Source organism: Bombus bifarius, unplaced genomic scaffold, assembly GCF_011952205.1.
Source record: "Bombus bifarius isolate JDL3187 unplaced genomic scaffold, Bbif_JDL3187 scf7180000009125, whole genome shotgun sequence".
NCBI lineage: Eukaryota > Metazoa > Arthropoda > Insecta > Hymenoptera > Apidae > Bombus > Bombus bifarius.
The window spans coordinates 5,780,899-5,801,940 of record NW_022884914.1 but is presented as its reverse complement, the minus strand read 5'-3'; the positions used below and the strand labels follow the sequence as shown (position 1 = coordinate 5,801,940).

The following is a 21,042-nucleotide window of genomic DNA, read 5'->3' as shown; positions in this document are numbered from 1 at the left end:
TCTCGTCTGAAGAAGTGCTTCGTTAGCCGCGCGTTAAAAGAACCGAGAAGTCGCGAGGCCTTTCTCAAAACATCGACCGATCCACTGGAAGGATTCACGACGTGGTTGATCTTGAGTAGGTTTTGTCGACAAACAGAAAGATTCTAGATAAGTTTTATCGAGGAGAGTTTCCTAGGTATCCATGATGATCGACAAAGACCCTTTCTGTGTGTGAAATATCTTGGGAATAAGTGATATTGAGAAACGCGTGACGCCATACGATGAATATGCAGATATTGATGACACAGAAGATACTATTGTTCGGTTTACTGCTTCTGAGAAATTTTAAGCAACTGAGAATGTCTTCGGTAGCAATAACAAATTTTCGACAGATGTATGAACACCTCTCTATCGCTCAGGAATGATTCATTTTTCTCGAATAGGCGGTTTATACACATTAAATATTACATTTATAGTATACACTATCGTGTGTCGTATACATAATGTCCTGTATGTCTAAATTTTACAGAATATTCATGTCTTACAAACTATCTGTCGGCACAAACAAGCCATCCATGCAGGTACACGTCTCTAGACAATATCTCTAAGTAGGTCTCACACGCCTTAAGGGCAGATTGTAGATGAAACGACTCTTGAACATATATATACTGTACATATTATGCATACATAGTCTCTGCATAATTGCGGTCTTTCAACGATATTATAGTTAATTTCGTCATAGATTAAATATATGATTGAATTCGATTCATTAAGTGCTCTCATATTCACAGATTTTACGGTTTCTACATAACTGCTAATATATATGATCTTTTGTAATTAATAAAAAAACTTATAAGTAATACGAGTCAAATACAGTAACAATTAAGAAAGAAACAATTCTTAAATATTTACAATGTAAAAATGATTTAAAGTAAACACTACTCACTTCGATAATACTCAATTCACGGTTTCATCGTAACTGTAACGTCATAAATATTATTAATAGCTAACCTAGACTACAGGGCCATGAAAGGCTCGTTCGTAACGCAGCATCCAAGCAAGATATTATATTTAGAATTTCTTCTGTCTTAAACGTACAGTCAGATTTATAGCCGTTTACTTTTAAAAGCGAATACAGGCACGTGTGCGTATGCAACGGAGTGCCCCAAGGAAAAGCGTGCGCCTTGAAAACGGAATCTCGCGAGCCGCGAGTCGCAAGAGAGTGAAAAACGAGCGTCGACCATCTAGTTACGGTCTAGAAATTTACTACTTTTTTTTCTCTTATTTCCCACTTCTCCATTGCAGTATTTGAATATTATATATACATCATTTAACCTTCCATTATTTCACCATTCTTTCATGTATCCTTTATTACACGCAACATCCACCATTCGCATCTGCTACTTTATTCCCTCGATACGCAAACAGCTATAAACAGCTATAAAATCTGCTTTATCTTTTCTTCTGCTTCCGAACGATCGTTGTTCGAACGCTTCTATAACTCGCGTAAAACGAGCGCGACCCATATACCTATGCTCGACACGAGATTTATACGAACGTTCGCGGGAAGATTTCGCGCGACCTGAGCTCGTAGCCGTGGATAACTTACGAATTACAGGTTTACGAGCTCGGTACTCTTGTATTTCCTCGAGCAAGTCACTCAGTCGAGTTTACTCGCCTCTCGGATGATCGTCTCGGTGTTCCCGTTACGACTTTTCGAATCTCCGACGTTTCCGTTATAGATTTGATAAACCGGTTCCTCGTGACTCCAGCCAAATTCCCGAAATTTTGGGTTACCAGTGCGACGCACACACACATTATGTAAAGTTCGTCATTGGTTAACGGTATATGGGAACGAATCGCGGCTTACTTTCACGCGAACCCCGGCTCTTATCGAAGATAAACGCTATCGAAGCTGATTTTATGCACGCTACGTCATGTGGTATTCGCTGGATAGAAGCTAAAGAATCATGTACCGAATCAATGAGATCAATATCGGATCAACAACGTTAAAATTAGACATAGATTAGCGACATGATATTATTGCAATTTTGTAACCGATATGATATTTTCTAATAGCAAGGTATACGCTATTGTGCACAGGAGTGTGTTGCGTCGTTAGAAATATGAAGAAATTGAAGAATCGGATGACGCCGCGATTGTGAGATTTCAGCAACGTCACATGACACAGTTTTACTCAATTTAGATTATCCGTAAATTGTTAATACGGTATTGCTATAATATACTTATCTTATAGACGGAAAGTGCTATAAACCGATCTTTAGAGAACATTTCTCTTCGCTAAGTTACAACATTATAAGTTCCCAAACCTTCATGAACGTATACACGTTACAACATATATTCTTTAGTGATGATACATTTGAACGTTTAGAGATTTCTCTAACAGAATTTGACCTTATCCGCCTTCACCATTCCTCTCCTGAATTCTCCATTAAAAATCCATAAATAATACGTCGACGTTGGTCCTCGGTATGAGCGAAGACCTTAACGCGACAGATGATAATCGAAATCGCGATTACGCCTCCATCGCGCGTTCTTCCGCCTCTCTACATGGATCCCTGGATTACCGTTACGCTCAGAGACTTCGAAACGAAGCGCTTTTTGCTTGGCGCGGTTATGGCGCTTGATGCACTGCTGGGTACTTTTACGCCGGCTGTTCTGCGAACGGTTCTGCGGCACCATTGTGAAGACAGCGAACGCGGTTTTTGAGGCGCACAGTTTGGATCTTGCAGACAAATGGATGGACGTTGGCGTACGTGATAGATAAGAATGTGATCGATATCGATCGGTTCGAGGTGTGGTATCGATGAATGGTTTTGTTTTCGATCGAGAACGTGGACATGTGGTTTAAAACAGTTATTGTATTATCAAGCATTTCTAACTTATTATTTTTCATGATCTTCTGCTTCTATTATATATTACCTTTCTACTTTGGTTTAGTTATATATAGTATCAAATGTATAAAATGTACGTTTCTAATGTGTATAATAAATGCATCAGTGTGCAAGCTCGTTAGTACATGACCCGAGTGGAAAGTTAGGCGAAAACGGCACGGAACGTGTTAAACTGATATTATTCTGACAGCTCGTTATATGATTTATTAGAACATGCGTAATGTATAATGCACTACATTTTGATATGAATGTATGAGAGAAATTTCGAGAAGTCTATGTATCGAAATTTTTTAATAGCGATAACTGACTATATTGTGGATAGATAGTAACTCTAGCACGAAAGAAACCATGCTCGCGGATTTTCTATCGGACATTTAAGGTTTGTAAACCTACCCATTTTCACTTATACAATTTCTAATCTAGTTTCTCAAATTTATCATGGTATATAATGTGTTTTAAAGTGACAAACACATAGTGAATTAGTCCGTGGAGTTTACAATGGAACAAAGGCATCTTAATGAACCCACATTCGTTCCGGAGATATAAAGATTTCTTTTGTACGAAAAGATGTTTTTAACTATGCACATGTTATTCTAATGCGCTTCTACGTTCAAAGATCTCTGGAATTTTTCATCTTACTCGGTATTCGTCAGTTCATTTAAGTTCTTCCATATCCACAGAGAGAAGTCTGAATAGGAATTCACGCCTCGTTCTACAAGAATACCCATTTTCAAATAATGCTATTGCTAGCAAGAACACGTTTAAAACGGCTTGATGCAAATGACTTTGCGACACGAATCGTTATAAGTTCTTCAAATTCGATATTTCTACAATCGCTACAAAAAGTATTAGAGTTTTAATATCATACACAAATTTCATTTTTGTAATATCAAATTTTCATATTCGTACGAAAGTATTACTAAAAATTAATTCGTATGTAAATGCTATGATAAATGCCACGGTGTGCAAATACTCTTTATAATCATAGTACTTCCAATTCTCACAAACTCTCCCATACTTCTCACATTTTTATCCTTTCTTTTTACCATTTAACCAACTATCTAAATTCATACTCACAATTTTAAAATATCTTTCGCGTTCAGAACTTGCATTCGAATTTTCCAAGAAACCCTTCTATAAGTTTAACATGGCGCGACGATGTTCAACAATGGCAAACTCACGGAGGACTTTGATAGCTCTCGATGCACTAGGAGGGACACCGAGACTCGGCGAACGAAACAAGAGGAAATAAGGAGACCGGAGAGAAGGTTGAACGGATCGAAGAGGAGGTTAAACCTGGTGGTCGCCGTTGCTGTCGCCATGGTGGCCTCTTTGACCCGCTTTCTCTTTTCCCACTCGATTTGTCTCGTGGACATGCCTGCCGCGTTTTCTTTAACCGGGAAATTCACGATGCCGGCCTCGCCACCTGCCGTGCCATGCTCGACCGTGCTAACGTCCTCCACCGGAGAAGCCGCGCAAGAACGAAAAACCGGAAGTCGAGAACCGGCCAGTCCAAGTGGGTCGAACAAGTGGGCACACGCTCGCGCGAATTCCGATTATCAGCTAGGCTTGCGCGAGCGGTTCGTTCAACCTTTACGCATTACATCGCGCTGAGCACTTTCGAAAATTGCTCGACAAGTGGACGCGATCGATTCTGCGATATTGTGGTGTGATGGGTAAAGAGAAGGGGACATTCCGCGTACAACAGTTCGATTCAAATTTAAGAATCGGATAAGTGTGTCGTTTAGGTATTGATAGTCGTGGTGAGTAAGTTATGCGATTCCTCTTGTGATCTAACGATCGATTGTTTCGGCAGGAATGTAGATATTCGAGAAGTTGGAGACAGGAATTATAGTATCTATGTTTCGAAAGTTGAAGAACTGAAATTGTTGGAATGTATTTCTTTGTTGTGACTATATGTATAATCATTTATTTTTAGTGGAAATCTGGGTTCTGAAAAATGTAGAGTTTCGATAAAGATCACTGTATCTAATTGAAGTTTTCGAATCTTAAAATTAATGTGTGAACGATAAAAAACGATGTTTTATTTTCACAATATGAATTACCCTGAAAATTTTTTTAAAAAGAAGTAATTAGAAATCGTCTAACTATCGTCAGAAAACACGGTGTTTTGTAAGACACGAAGTTATCTTGAGAAATCTACCTTGGGTAAACTGTTTTGACCGTGACTTATTTGGAGAATATGTTTCTACTTGTGATTTCTTCTTCTTAAAAATATGTTTCGCTGTAAGTTACGTTAAATGTAAAGAATTAGAAATTTCAAATTTTCAAATAAATTTTACGATAAAAAATTCATGTATACATGTATGTATAAAGGAATACAAGATACTTTTTACTTCAATAAATTTTTGTCGTAATAGTATGAATCATAATGTCTCGCAATTTATGTAATCCGTTATATATGGACGTTCTTACAAATGGCACTAATTTTTGTTGGAAATATTTCCTGATTTTGATTTATTTTCCCATTACGCGTATAAACTACTTCAACGAATAATACATATTTAAAAACAACATTAAAAATGTAGCTGTCGAGAAGATTAATAATATTGTATGGAATATTTTCTAGTTCTGACCTACTTTTAACCTATAATCAACATAAAGAACTATTTATTCTATCTATATTCCAGGATAGATGTCATTTACATGTTATATCATACACTTTACGCTAACAAGATAGATCGCTTAAAATAGAACTTAATTACACATTACTCTTTAAAGTAAAGATTCGTTTCTTTCTCTCCAAAAAAAGAGATTTATTATCATATGGTATAGGTAAAAGTAATCAGCAATCAATAATTCATGTATCATTTAAATGAAAACATAAGTTCCAAGACAGTCGGGATTAAATCGCATCTGCAATCCTCGCATCATCAATTTGATATCTCACGATATCTATTTATGTAAAACAGCTGATATTGCTCAAGAATAATTCGAAAACAACCTAAAGGAATTGAAATTATGCCGGCTGTAGTTCAATTACGATTTTCATCGACTTGATTTCTTGAATTTCCAATGGAGTCAATGCTGGCCGTGGAGATCATTTGAATGTTTATTTGCGTGCAGGCCAAATAAGCATCGCGAATAAATAGAACATGAAGCGTGACATGCCGCCTGACCATAAGTGTCGATTTCGAGCAACACGAAGCCGGCGAACAGATCGGAAAGAAAGTCGGCGACGCTGAACGATGAAGTGGGTCGTACTTCTGCCGCGTTTATCATCGATCATTTCACCTTCTTCGTCAGGAGGTCTTCAGGATCGGCGAAGTGGGTTGCCCGGCTCTTCTCATATCCGTGCGAATTAGTTTCACAAAAATTTATGTCGCGTGCATGAAACATGTTGTCGATTAAAATCGACGCTCCGACGTGCGATGTTCAACGTGCATCTTTTGTACTCAATAACTTTCATCGTGGAAGAAACGTACATTGAAGAGAAAATCTCTTTATTTCTATGAAATCGTGATATTAAAAGAATTAAAAAAAAATTTGCTATGGCGTGCACCCACATATAGTGTTCTATCCTAATTACCTCTCATAATTATGATTCTGTACTTTCCAATATCAGTCTATGAATTCATATAAGTTTTAATATTTACTATTCGCCAGCAAGTACACTTAATGATCTTATTCTTCCTCAGTTATCATGGAAAATTTCAGTACTAATATTCCTTAAACACTTGCTTGCCTTCTTTATCGGATCAGCTTCGTATCGGATTATATCATTCTACTTATGGATTTTTCAATTGTCTGACATATTTATTATAACAGATAAGTAAATAAATGAAATATACGCTCGATATACCGTTTTTACCGATTCAGCTCAACTACGTAAATCACTTGATCTGTTTTTGCAGGTTTTCTACAGATCGCGAAAATGATATCGCGCGGCTCGGCGGTCTGTATACCGATCGAAACGCAAGATTTAATCGATAATTAATCGCGAAACGCGCACACCGATTCAGGGGACTGTTGCAGCTTCTACTGTCAATTACGTTGCGTTACAAATTACGTTTAATTGGCGTGCGTTCACGATACAGCTCGATACGATCGAATAGGACATTTTTTCTTCCATCGACAGTAGCATTTCTGTCGCTAAAACGAGCTGACTCGTGTTCGCGTTTCGTGTACCGCAAATTGGAATTAATCTAATTAATTTAGTGGACGCATTCCGAAACTAAATTATTTGTTGGACAAAATTCTGAAGTTTTAATTGCACGTCTAGTGCTGCTTGTCCGGTTGAAAAATACGATACAGCCACGTGTGTGTTTCGAGATATTAGATTGCGTTTACGTTTCATCGTGTCCACCTGCTGCTACATATTTCTTGTTGAACCTTCGACGTGGAACGTGAACCATGTCGGGTTACATAACTAAGCCAGAGTAAGGTTAACTTGGATTGAAAAAACAGTGCAATTTATATTTTTGTGCAGAGTGTCAGTTGGAAAGCTGCTTAAATGGTATTGGCACATATATTTGGATTACACAGGATGTTAAAAGGAGAGAAACATAGGGATTAGGTAATACGTTTGCGCTTGGTAAATAAAATATGGTATGTAAATTTCGGATATTTACTTTCGGCTTGATTCGATGAAAAAACAAGGAAACCCGTAAGTTCATAAGTTCCTGCCACTTCTCAGTAGTTTATCCATGTTTTAGACCAATTACTTGTGTAATATTAATATCAATTAAAATCCACGAACCGTATAAAAATATTTATTGCGCTAAATGCAACAGCAGGTTTTTATCTTTGCGCAATAACCATGAAGCCAATTATTCAATTATCAACCATCTAACAACTGTAACTAAATTAACTGTAATTAAATAAATCATGAAAATAAGATGTTAATATAAATGATAAGCACGATTAGTAAATCGTTTTGAAAGAGCGCAAACGACCTGAAAAAAGCAATTTCGCTGCAGCCTACTGGTCTTGAATAACCTCGACGACTTTCTAGACTCAATAAGATCGCGTGAAGCTCGCCATAAAGGCAAGGATTACGCGAGAATCATAATGAATGCAGCATCGACATTACATGAACGATAATACACCGATAACGTTTGATACGAGGCAGTGAGGAATTGAAAAGAATCCCTTTTCATTAATGCATCTTGATGCACAACACCGCTTCGTATATACCAGGAAATTACAACAGCGCTTTCCGTTCGTTTGTGTTCTGTTATGTCAGCGGCGCTGTGCGATATCTAACGTTAGTTTCATATTGTTAACTATGCGGAAGTAGCCACGTGACTTCCTATTCTGCGTTTTCTCATCGCGCGTCGCGGCACTCCGAGCAACAAGCGGAATCTCCGTGTTCTTGAAATTCATTAAGACTGAGAATTGTATGAACAAATCAACAAGTATATAAGAATTGCATAGACAAGTCATCGAAGTTTGAGATTTCTTGGTAGTAATTTCTTACATTTATGTAATATATAAATTTGCATAAAAATTCAAGCAACCTTTGTATTGGAACTTTGTATTCGAGTTAGCTGCACGCGTCTAACGTAAAGCAAATAAACCCTCCGTTATAAAAATAGGAGACAATATATACGGTACGTATACAGCGAGATAAAAGTGGTATTTTCTTGTATATTTTTTTCCATTAAAAAAGGTAATAAATATTTACACATATTCTTCAAGATCTTAATAAGGACACTTTCAATTTTGAAAATTTTGAAAATCTATTATTTTGTTCGCGAGGTATACACTTTTTTTTGTAAAGCAATCTTTGTCTCACTGTGCATCACGTCTCACTGTGATCTACTCTCTCTTACTCGTACCACTTCACTTATAAAAACTAGAGAAACAAGAAACAGGCTAATGAAATCCCTGCTTCAAATTATATCTAAACGTTGCAATCAAAGAAGACCAAACACACCAGACACATAAATCAAAGTGGAACATTCGATAATAGAGACATTTAACACCGAGACTCCAGTATTGTTAGGATCGCCGACTACTCACATAATTAATATACCATCTACACATGATTCATTCTTAATAGGACCATAACAGAGCAAATCAATCTGTATGGTTGGTTTTCAAGCTAACCGTGACATATTTTCGTGTGCCAACTGATGAAATGAGTTGCATACCCGCCGATCTTATTTCTCTACAGCGAGAAAAACAGTACACAGTTACGACAGAGCCAGCCGCAGATTACCTCTCAACGAATGTTCTCTCTAATCTTTGCTTCACGAGAGATTCAGTCTCCGGGCGGTCGTTATGTCAGAACATTGACCGTAACGCGGTGTTCCCTTTTTTTTTCTCCTCTGCTTCTAATGAAACGCGTTAAGAAACCAAGGAAAATTGTCACTAAGTAAATGACTCCCGTAAATGTACCTGTTGCAAAGAGGCTTTAAGAAACGCGTTGCGAAACGCGGCCATTACGTTGCTTTAGTGGCAAATATTGTACGAGGCGTTCTCTCTTGCATCAAAGGTTCAACCATTTCCACAATACGTGCCATGGTATATGTAAACTTCAGCAAATAATCAAATTAATTAAAGTTACGACGGTGGAATCAGTAATGTTGAATTTTAAACCTCTCCTTTATGGCTATACATATATGAGCATCTCGTTAAATTAAACGGTCATTTTAAGGTTTCTAGATGTTTCTTTCTAGTTTAGAACTGAACAGAAGTATCTATAACCTTGGATTATTACCATTATTATTGTTTTGTTACGTAAGTTTGTGGTATAGTACGAAACTATTAAGAACAAAGCAAAAGTAGCACACAAAAAGAAGGTTTCTATGATTTCTAATGTTTCCCGTGGAAGGACGATAAATGAAATAGGGAAAGTAGCACGGTGGAGTATATAGTAACGTTGATAATAATAATTAATAACGGAACGAAATGGAAAAATTAATTCTATTTCAATTCATTTTGCCAATTAAATCGCTACTGTTGTATATTTTACATTTATTCAAAATAGGATAAAAGTTAAAATTGGTTCATCTGATGCTGTAAATAAACTCTCGCAGCGGAAAGAAAGTAGAACATCGAGTCTTGCATTGAATATTCCCAACCGACTTTATGTTCGATTGTTTTCATCCCGGTGGTATCGAACGATGTGCAATCGATTCAATAAATATCATACTTTTGTGTAATTCTTGTACGATCAGAAGATCCGTGTATAATTTCCATGAAACCTGCATAGCATAGAAAGATCGTAAAGCAGAGACATCGATTTCGAACAACCCATTTGAAGTAAATTCAACGCGAAAATCAAGTCCCACATCGAAATCTTTCCGCAAATATGTATTATTTGCAAAGCATATACAATATCGAATTTTTATAAAACGAAAACTCGTGCTCGTTATTCGAAGCATGAAACTCACTCTTGCGTTTTACATTCTATAAGCAGAGTTTGCATGATTTACTAACGTATAAATTAAAATAAAAGTTTCTGATTATATTACACAGAATTGTCTAAATCCAACCGCAAATAAACCCCTTTAAGAGTGACCATACATAATACACTCGTTTTTATCGGATCAATACAAAGAATCTTCGATAACAGTTTTTTGACTCGCCCTGTGATCGAGCTATAAGCCACGAACGAGCCAGGCACGTTCACGTGAAACGCGTTGATGGAAGCAATATGCGAAATCCCTAGGGACAGCGAGCTGTAGTGAATGCGTGATTACTCGGCAGCCTGTTGCAAGAAGAGGCGCGTGCAATTCGGTCTCTTCTCTGTAATTTCGCGAAATAGACCGCGCGACCACACGCGTATCGATAAGGGCGCGCAGCACGCGGGCGCAAATATCGACGTAATCGCACGTGTACAGTAAAGCAGAAAACTCGATGCAATCGGAGAACACGTAACGAGGACACTGTCTAGGGTTGTCGAAGAGGAAGAAAAAGATAGTGGCAAACAGTGGAGGAAGACCGGTTTTCAAATAGGGACAACTAGGGGGAGCGTGATCCCCTACGCGTTGTCGTAAGATCGTTTTATCGGATCTACCGTTATGTCGATTCGTTCTGCATCGACGCCGTGAACGATTCTCTTCTCTGTTCGACGCCGACGTCTTATGCACGATACTCGCATGGCAACACCGGAAACCTTGCAGTAGGACCACATGGGACGCCGTCTACGTCATCGATCGATGCCAGTCAACTGGTCGATCGAAACTGGTCAGCCAGAGAGAGGTGATCTAACTGTAAATCTAACGCTTTTCGCTCAGCAACCCGTCGCTGACCGGTAGCCGTCGTCGTCGTCGACGCGAATCAAGTGTATCACGCGAGTGGCGTAAATAGATAGCTACCGTGGCCGACAACAGCTCGAACTTGCCATTCGATACCGTTCGATTGGACCGTGTCGAAACGTTCGTGTCGAGCGATCGCGGTGTCAGCGACTGATTTGCATAACAAATCGACGCGACGTTTACGAGGACTGCTAGACAATGCAGGCTATAGGGAGTCGATATTTAAAGCACGTCAACGGAATACATACGGGACAATAAATGACATCGTTTCACGTTTCATTTTGATACCTTTGATGAGATTTTTACTCACGAACGCGTCGATGACAGCGAAAGCCAACTATTCGCGCGCGAATGCGGTCACAGAAGTCATCGTTCCATGTGCCGCGGTATTTGGTGAAATCAAAACCAACGATTCGCAAATTTTTTCGGTATCCTGTCCCTCTGACCTTTGAACACTCCTTTCACCTTTTAAGGTCGAGAAGTTTATCGAGTGATTTCACGAAGTCGAAAAGTAACCATCATTTTCTAGCGGGTCCTTTGAACTTTACCGGAAGCTATGTACTTTTATTTCTCGTACTTTGTGGAGAAACACGTTTTCTTTTTCGCGCTTGCTACGTGGATAACGTTCCGCAAACATCGCCGCCTCTGGCGCCGATAAACATCGCTTAATTTAAACTTTTCATTCGTTTCCCTGGGTACCTGTTTAACATTCCTTTTGCTAACTAGGATCGGCCGTTAATTGGCACGCAACAGAAATTCCTTCGAGCTCTGAGGAACATACTGTATGTGATATATACTTAGATAGAATAGGAAATTTAATGGTACGAACCTGAGAGGATGGTTTTTGAAGGAATGTCGCGATTCCTGCGCGCACCCTGTTTTTGACACCACGGACAGTTCCCTTGGCACTGCGTATGGCTTCCTTCTCGAGGATCTTGTAACCAGCGAAACATTCATCGGTGTCCTTATCGCCTAACACCACTCCCCTGCTAGTGTCTTTATTGTTGCCCTTCAATTCGTTCACGTGAAACTTGTAGAACCTGTCGTACTCGTACACGTACTTCTTCCCAGTCAGAGGATTGATGCTGGTGTCGATGTCGTTGGCAACCGACTCCTGCTCTAACCTCTCCTGTTCCTGCTTCCTCTCCTCGTAAGTGCATTCTTTCACCACTGGCGACGATAACCTGCCATTTTGTTCTATGTTCGGATCAGGGCTTCTGATCCTTGGAGTGGAAGAGGCTTTTGATAAAGAGGAAGTACCAGAAGGTGAAGGAGAAACACTAGGAGAAGCTCTGGACGAGCAAGAATTCGAGTGGACTTCCGGAGTCGATGCAGTTGGCGTGGATTCTTCGTTCGTTCGTTCTTCCTGACCGTTTGACAGGTCTAGTCTGTTAAGACTCACGATAGTGTCGTTCGTGTCTCTATATTTTTGACGATCCACTCCGTTCTTCACATGATCATTCTCCGAGTGTTCTTGGAATTCTAAGCATGCTCGATCAGCCTCGACACCATTTCCATTGATACCGCCATCGATTATTCTGTCGCTCAACTCGCCACCGTTTAAAGAATCGCAGCTAATACTGCTCTCGTTGTCGTCACTATCAACTTCTGCTCCACTGCTGGTCAGACTACCCGTACGATTGTGTTGATCACTCGCCAGGATAACCGTGCTGGCGTTCTTTTTCTTAGGAAGAGGCGGCGGTGTGCCATCCAGGTCGCTACAGGTCCCGCTGTCCAAGGTGTCACTTGGTGAACACTGTCCACTGGACATCACCATCCCGTTCAACTGGCTGGGATACGAATTATAGTAAAAGCAAGAGCCCGAACGATTGTTCGGAGAGGACGTATTCAAAGGCTCCGATGTTTCACGATGAACCATCTCTTTCTCCGAGCTGTCGTCGTTCCGATTACGCTTATCCTTGTTGTTATTGTTGCGTTCGAAGGCGTTCGAGCCAACACTGATCCTCACACAGCCGTCACCGGCACCGACACTTCCACAACGCCGCTCGTTCACCAGATTCGTCGCACTCACGACCACACCACCGTCACGCTTGCTCGAACGTTCGCACGCGATCCCGTTCTCCTGCTCGGCTTCGTGGGCGATGTTCTCGTCCAGCGTCAATCGTACGGTCGATATCACCCTTCCGTTCTTATCACCATCCGGGTTGATCTTGATCTTCACCACATGAGCCGCCTGCTGCTGTTGATGGTATTGCTGTTGCCCGTGGTGCAGTTGTTGCTGGTTCTGCGTGCTCTGAACAGACTTCACGCTGCTCTGCTTACCGTAGCCGTTCGCGGCTTGCACTTCCGGGATTCTTCTCCTACAGGCTGCCGCGGAATCGACGTCAGGAGCGGCCAGTCCGACAAATACCGTTGCTCCGGCCCCTGTACTCAAAGGAGCTGTGGGGGGACTGGAAACAGTCCGGATTGACACAGTCTGTCGGGCAACTTGACTCACGTCCCGGGGCTGAGTCTTCGCCGGCAGTGTCGGTGGAACGGTCATCTCGGCGATCTCGTCCATATACACATTCGAAGGCACTGTCACTTCGTCGACGAGGTACACCTGGTCATCAACCGAACGATCCTTTGCTTTCTCTTCTCTCTGTTTTCGCTTGTTCCTCTCTTTCGCTCCCTTTCTTCGGGGAAAATTACTATTTTCTAATTTCTTTACAGAAATAGAAGTTTGTGTTAGGGTACTGTTGTGATTACGTTTCTTTAAGAATGAGTGGTTTTCGATTATGTGTAAGCAAGTGTCTGGAACGTGCAATAATTTGATTCGAATTTTCAGTCGGTATTTTATGTACACGCGCAACAAGTTGTTGCCATGGATAGTTAATTGGAATTAGTAAAATGAAATAACTTTCATTGGACTTAATACGCGATGAACCTGTTTTATGAATGACGTGACGTTCAGTGTCACTGATCGGAATTTCACATCGAGGAACTCAACATATGGCGCGACATATTGCAAGCTCCGGTAGTACTGTAAACGAAATCTTTGAGAAGTGTCAATTTGTCTATTCTAAGTTCTATCGTAAAATCTTACTTTAGCCCGAGTAGAATTTAATTCACCACGTTGTTCCACCAAATTGTTGCACAAAATGAGTCAGATATAACTCTCAACCTATACTCCTGGTCGTTAGTCGATCGAAAGTCGTGACAATCGATGACACTGCATTTCGTCCAAGATCGTTATCCCGTCGTTGTATGATCGATTGATCGCGACTACGACACTCGAGGGACTTCTTTAAATATAACTCTTTGCGCGAAATACAAAACAGCCGCGAACATTCGGCGTCGCGATGACGTCGCAGGAAATCTGTCTGCCTGGGAAGCAGTTTGAACAACGAAGACAGAGGAGAACAAGTCTAGTGGAACGAAAGCGTGGATTGTGAGGAAGCAAAGAAACAGAAAGAGAGAGAGAGAGAGAAAGAGAGAGAGAGAGAGTAGTAGCCGCCACTTACTAACCGCATACGTTTATCAAGAGCAGCGCATGGTAGAATCCGACTCTGTTCGACGACGACACGACGACACGGTGACAACGGTCGACGACGGCGATCGTTCACGGTACGGGCCGTCAGTAACTGTACTGAGTGCCTCTGACACTTACTCATGCAGTTTCGTTCGCTAGGTGGGGACCAAGTTGGGCCTCGCGACGGGGCACGGCGAGACACCCGGAGTGGGAACATCGACTGGTTCTTCGGGGAGTGGGGAGAGGGCTTGGGCCAGACTTGAGCGTGTGCACGCACACACAAACCTACATACTAGCGCACATACATAAAGCAACGTAAAGAGGAGGTGAGAAAGAAGGATCGAGAACGAGTAAAGCGTAAAGACCGAGGGAGAGAACGAACGCGCCACATGAAGGGAACCTCAAGCACAAGTGAATGAGCGAGCGAGTGAAAGACGAATATTCGAATGTGTGGATAGATAAATAAGCAGCCAGGTGGGACGCGCGAGTGAACAAGCGAACGCGTTAGCAAACGATCGAGCGAGCGAAAGGACGAGCGTATGTGTCGATGAATAAGCGAGAAAGAGAGTTGTTCGGGTTAGGAGGAGAAGGGTCTTGGAAGTTGTCTGGCACGTAAGCACTTGCTCGAGAAGGACGTGGCGTCCTCTACCGAGCCAGGTAGAATCGACTATCCGGTTTTTCATTTAAATACCTGTTCTTTACCGTTCACCGGCTTTCTCGTGTATGTATGCTTGTGTTTATACGAGCTTCGTGTAAGAATGTGCGTGAATGTACCTGATCGAATGGATACACCTGCCAAAATTTTGTCGATACGTTCTCTAACGTTGTCGAATATTCTCTAGAATGTAATGGTAAATCATTCAGTGAATTTATTTCGCGAAAGTTACGTCACGGAAGGATCGTATGAATAGAAAGTGACAATAAAAACGATGAGGATGGCAATTAGTAAATTCTCTCGGAGCACACGTGGAAATCTCGTAACGATATAATGTATCGAACATATTGCATAATTATTCGTTTCTTTTATTTGAGCTTCTGTTTCGTCATATTGACCGTAAGCAAGCGGTCATGTAATTACTCTTGCACGAAAACAGATTGTAATTCTTTAATAACTCGCGTTTCGTTGAGAGCAATGAATGGATCTGTCAGGATGGGAGGCGGCGGCGTTTTATCAACCAAATGGCCAGACTATGTGGAGACGATCGATTTTTTTTATCTACGCTGTAACATGAGATCGATCTCTTATCGTGCCTCGGATATTTATCTGTGTAGTCACAATAACGCCGTGGCATTAATAATGATAATTACACTCATCCGATTATCGATGTTCATTAGTTCATTGTTCGTTAGTTTATGAGTGATATCGTTGGCATGGATTGTGATTCAGACATAATACAATTATGCAACACGATATCGTGGGAGCACAATGTTTTCTAAAAAGTATGTTGTATTAAATAATGTTATCTTGTATGTATTCTAATATGTATTTATAGCTAAATGTTACAAGTCTTTATAACACTTACTGAATAACATAGAATCAAAAGTCAATTTCTTTCCTCCGTTCGCAAGGACTATTTGATGTGTCATCCTCCCATTGGAATACATTCAGCAATTCATGTGTGAATGGCAAATTATGAAACATTGTATGTAATATATTCAAATATTCTTGCCTTGTTCTCCATTGTCTGATATGTATGCGCTTTCCATTTACACTTTAATTCAAGATAAATTAAGCTCGTTAACCGTGCTCAGACGATACGAAAATACATTTCACATCGAGAACTCTGAAATTACTGATCAAATTCTGGCGAATACTATATGCCCTTAAAATCTCGGATATCTTATTCTCAATATACTGTAATACTTTTCTTCTTAATTAAATCCATGTCCTATAAAAATCAGAATGAATTTCAAGGATAATATGTTGAATTTTAAAAGATAGAAATAATATCGTGGATAGATTCGCGGTACATTTCAGAAATATTTGCTTCGTCTGAAGCTTTGTTTTACTTTGTTCTTGTTTTAGCATTTGAACAGGTGGCTGCGTCAGAGCTCTAAACTGCTGGCAACCACGTCGACAGTGTTCTCGAGTAGGGATGAAAAAGGAGCAGGTTAATAAGGAGTTCGGTCTGCTACGGCGAAACAACCTGCTCGCTGAGCCACAAGGCTCGATTTAAAGTACAAACAGGAAGGAAAAAATTTAAATAAGAAAGATGGCGTGTACGTCTACGGATATAATTGATGCATAATCAGAAGATGCTATTTAACAAGATTCTCTTATTAGCTTCGTTAAATAACTAGTTACACATTAACGTATTCCAGGTTGCTCATCTTATTTCAGATTTCTTGCAAATCGTTCTTTCGTTACACACGCATTTGCGTCAGATTGTTCATATTTGGATCTTTTTATAGAAAACTTGTTTTACAAATACATATGTCTCTGTTACTTTTAGTTTACATACTGCAGAAGTTTATTACGAAGAAGAATACCTATACACGTTGTTGGATGTTTATATATAGTGTTGGATAATTATTTATGTGGTTGTAAATTATTAATATTACTTTATTGCGTTTAAGTGTATTTTCTATTATTTTAAGTTTATCACAAAGCTTTCCCACAAACAGGAACAGTTATCTATATCGTTAAATGATCAGCCAACCGAACTGTTTGGCAATTGGTACTGTTGTTTTATTACAGTTAAGCTAATTTATTAGAACTTTTGAGCACTTGGTACGCGCGACATGATCAACCATCATTTTCAACTTTATTGCAGTGCCATTTAGCGAGACCCACGAGTACCTTGTGGAAAGAGATTGTTAGGAGGTTCAACGCATTTAATCTCATTTACGGAGACCTGCCTAGCATAATGAACGAGGATCCTGGTTATTAACATTTAATCTCATTTATTACGAACTTTGTTAGACTAAAGCATCGGTTTGTTTCCATGAAAGTTCGTTTACCCGAGTAAATTGATCGATATTTTCTACTCATCGAACAAACTGTCAACTTACGTGTTATGTAACTGATATTTCGTACGTTTACTTATCTTTTAATTACAAAATTTTTATCTGGCCGGCTTTATGTGCACTTTATATTAAAATCTAGTACAACTTGCTATACACGTTCTGAATGTGTTCCTGTTATAAAAATGGTAAAATGTCGAAATGGTACACCTTTCACTACCCACTGAAGAAAATAACATTTTATAGTCAATAATTTATTGCAATAAAATATTTTATCGGAATCGAAAGGAAGATAAAGCAGCATTTAGCTTGACGATTATGCATTTCATTGATCTCCATTCAATACACATATTCTCCGACTTTCACAAACTAAATTTTATATTAGTAAAATTACGAAGCCAAAATTCTGCATGTCTGACTTTTTAGAAAGTGTTAAAACTTTCGCTCGTAAGATCATTGACAAATGAATACGCGAACGTTGAACAGTTAGAATGTGGTAATTTTTCACCAGAAAAATCAATCGAAGAGTGTCCATTAAAATAACAATTACTGTAAGAAAAGAGGCAGAGATGTCATCATTTGTTGATAACAAATTTAACACCGTAACCCACACTTACCCTGATACCGTTATTATTATCTAGGTTAATTTCATACATTATTATGTTCTCGATCTTCCTCCCTCTTATTTCACTCCAACTCATTTTCTCGTATCCTTAGAGGGTATCATTCCACAATTTATCTGTCTCTCCACCCGTTTCACCCGATAAGTAACAGTTACCTGAAAGCAAAGTAATGTCACGCTAATTCACCTCGCGTGCCTATAAGCGAACACGGATATCTTTATTCAAATAAGTAGAAATCGATCGGGGAACTGTCGCTTTTCGAGGAAGGAAGAGTATCTTCTTCGGATAGACACGGAATTCGAATATCGCAACTCTAAAAGGGTACACACGTACATTCGAAATCACAGGCGATAGTAGAAGAGTACCGTGCTCCAAATATCCATATCACGGTTACATATCGACTGTCGATATTTAACCCTTAAAAGTTATCATGGATGAAAGTTCACCGGAGCATAGTTAATTTCAATTAAAGAGTTGATAAAGTTAATCAAGCGGAATTAAATGTTTATCCAATGCTAGATGAAGCGCAGGAAAATTACCGTTTGTAATATTTCAGTAAATGTACCAAATAATTATGGCGGTACAATAACATTCACACGAAATGTAATTTCATTCGTGATAGGTTTTAAGAGTTGAAATTTCTGTTACACGAAGATTCAGCCGAATTTACTATTAACGCGCACAATTTAACGTTTTTACAGTGGCGTGGAAAATTTATGACGGCTGTACGTTCACCGGAATGACAGAAGAAAAAGGGAACGGCTGATTTGTGGTTTAGAAAATTCCCAGTACCGTAAATTTCAATGTCCTTTTTTCACTTAAATCACGATTTCGTGCGAATGCCGGCTATTGGTATCGATCGGTTAGTCACATAGCGTCAGATGTTTCTTTTATTCTTTATTATTTGGCCTTATTTTCCACATACCTCACCCGGTAAACCAGTTGAGTCGCGTTCGCCTTTCTTTCCGCGCTATGAAACCTGTATTCTGCATACCACTTACCGCGGTATGCGATTGACTAAGCAACTTTATAAACAGTTAAAACAACATGCAATCAGCGTGTCTAGGAAAGCATAATACGCTCTAGAATTCTCCATTTTACTCTTTAATCTTATTTCATCTTACTCCTTGATCCCTGTCTGATTGTGAGTTTGCACGAAGGTCCGCAACGTGTGATATCTTACGAACGTGGTTTAGTAAGAAACGAGTTTTATGTGTGAACTTCAATATGCATTTGCAAATTTAAGTTGGTTTCTAGGATACAAATCAGAAATCTTCAAAATTGAGACAAACTACTTTCTGTCGTGTTTAGTAGATATTCTATATGCTTGGATTAATGTTATTGGTACCACTTTTGAAATTATTAAACAAAATTTCTCTACAAATAGTTTGCTTAACACAAGAAAGAAAGATTATCGTATTTAATAATTTAATTTTCTTTCTGGTTTGTATAATAGATAATACTCGTTACGTACTTACCCTACCACTTGCACGAAGCAGCATTAATCAAGCTGAGTAAAACATATTGCCCAATAAATATCAAGTTTAGTTGTAGTTACGTGTTTACAAGTTATTATTAGAACGTAATAATCATAATGTAACCAGTTATTTTACAGAAATATCTTTATGATAATAAGTACGTACAGGCATTCTTAACTTCACAGAGTTGTACCATAATTATTATCACTTATCACATAAATATTGTAACGCAATTTACAAACCTTATTAAATGGACGTTGAAACATAAAGATCGAGTTTAAACCGACTAAGTTCCGTGCACATACAGAACCGACTCAAATTTTCAATAACACGATAAATATAATAATTACGCACGTAATTTCGAACCGGGTTTACACACGCGTAACTAATAAACAACAAATCACAGAATCAATTAAATATATTGCGATCCATTAGTTTAATTAGAATTTATATGGAAGTTGTAGAAAATCACGTTTTCCAGCGAACGATATGCAACGAAACCACCAACTTGAGAAATGTCAGTCGTCGAAAAGTATGAAATAGAATAAAATACCTGGTATACGCGTGCACATGATGTAAAAGATACAAAAGAACCAGGACTGTCGGTTAATTCTTAACAAGCGTGGCATATTACTTTCGCAAGATGAAGCGTTTTATTGAGATATTCTTTGTAGGAAAGAGGGAAAAATGATCGTTGGAATCTGTGCCGCATCGACGACGATCGTGTTGTGCACGAGGTTTCGATGTATTGACCTTGCGACGTGCGTGGGACGTGTTGGGGAGTAGAACAGGTTCCGTTACACCTTCCACGTTCGAAGCATTCCATCGAAGCAAGAGGCTGTCTCTACTCGTTTCTCTTTTTTTTTTTTTTTTCGTTTAAGGGTGAGGTCATTTTACGCTGGCGACCTCTGACGTGGCTCCTCGACGATCGGCCAACCTGTATGGCGTGAAACGGGAAAAGAAATTTCGCATACTATCGGTGGACACGCTACCCAATATCGGTGACATTTATATTTGATTGCCTCTTACATTTACAAGTGGTAAACACTGGTCGTTAAGTTGGCAAATGCACGTAGAGATTCGAGATCGCCGTATGGACGATGATATATATTAACAAGGAACCATTTTTAGTACGACCTAAGCCTAGGAGGACTTCTGAATAATATAATAGGTTGCCCTGTTGTGCTTGTAACTTGATAACTTGAGAATTGTTTTCGTGACGTGGTACTATTGACTTGATAAATATTCCATAGAGTAACGACGTTGACAAATGCAAATAATAAATTTTGTAACCGAAGAATCAAGCATTACCTAACGAAGTGACATTCGCTGGTAGAAAACGTTCTCCGTTTGATTTTGTTGCTTTAAGGGGTATATCTCATG

The 21,042-nt window shown here is 39.3% G+C and overlaps 1 protein-coding gene across 6 annotated transcripts in view; it reads right to left on the bottom strand.

Moving 5' to 3' along the window:
- The window catches only part of LOC117213635, a 38,788-nt gene extending 24,011 nt beyond the window's left edge, over nucleotides 1–14,777 (bottom strand). Inside the window, exons 1-2 of one of the 6 annotated variants that reach the window (XM_033459134.1) lie at nucleotides 14,587–14,777; nucleotides 11,952–13,787 (exon numbers count right to left, since the gene is read on the bottom strand). In XM_033459134.1, the coding sequence (XP_033315025.1) occupies nucleotides 11,952–13,787; nucleotides 14,587–14,736 (1,986 nt within the window). In that variant the 5' untranslated portion in view covers nucleotides 14,737–14,777. The other 5 variants (XM_033459135.1, XM_033459136.1, XM_033459137.1 and 2 more) reach the window with 5 other exon arrangements.
- Between the last annotated feature and the right edge of the window lie 6,265 nt (nucleotides 14,778–21,042).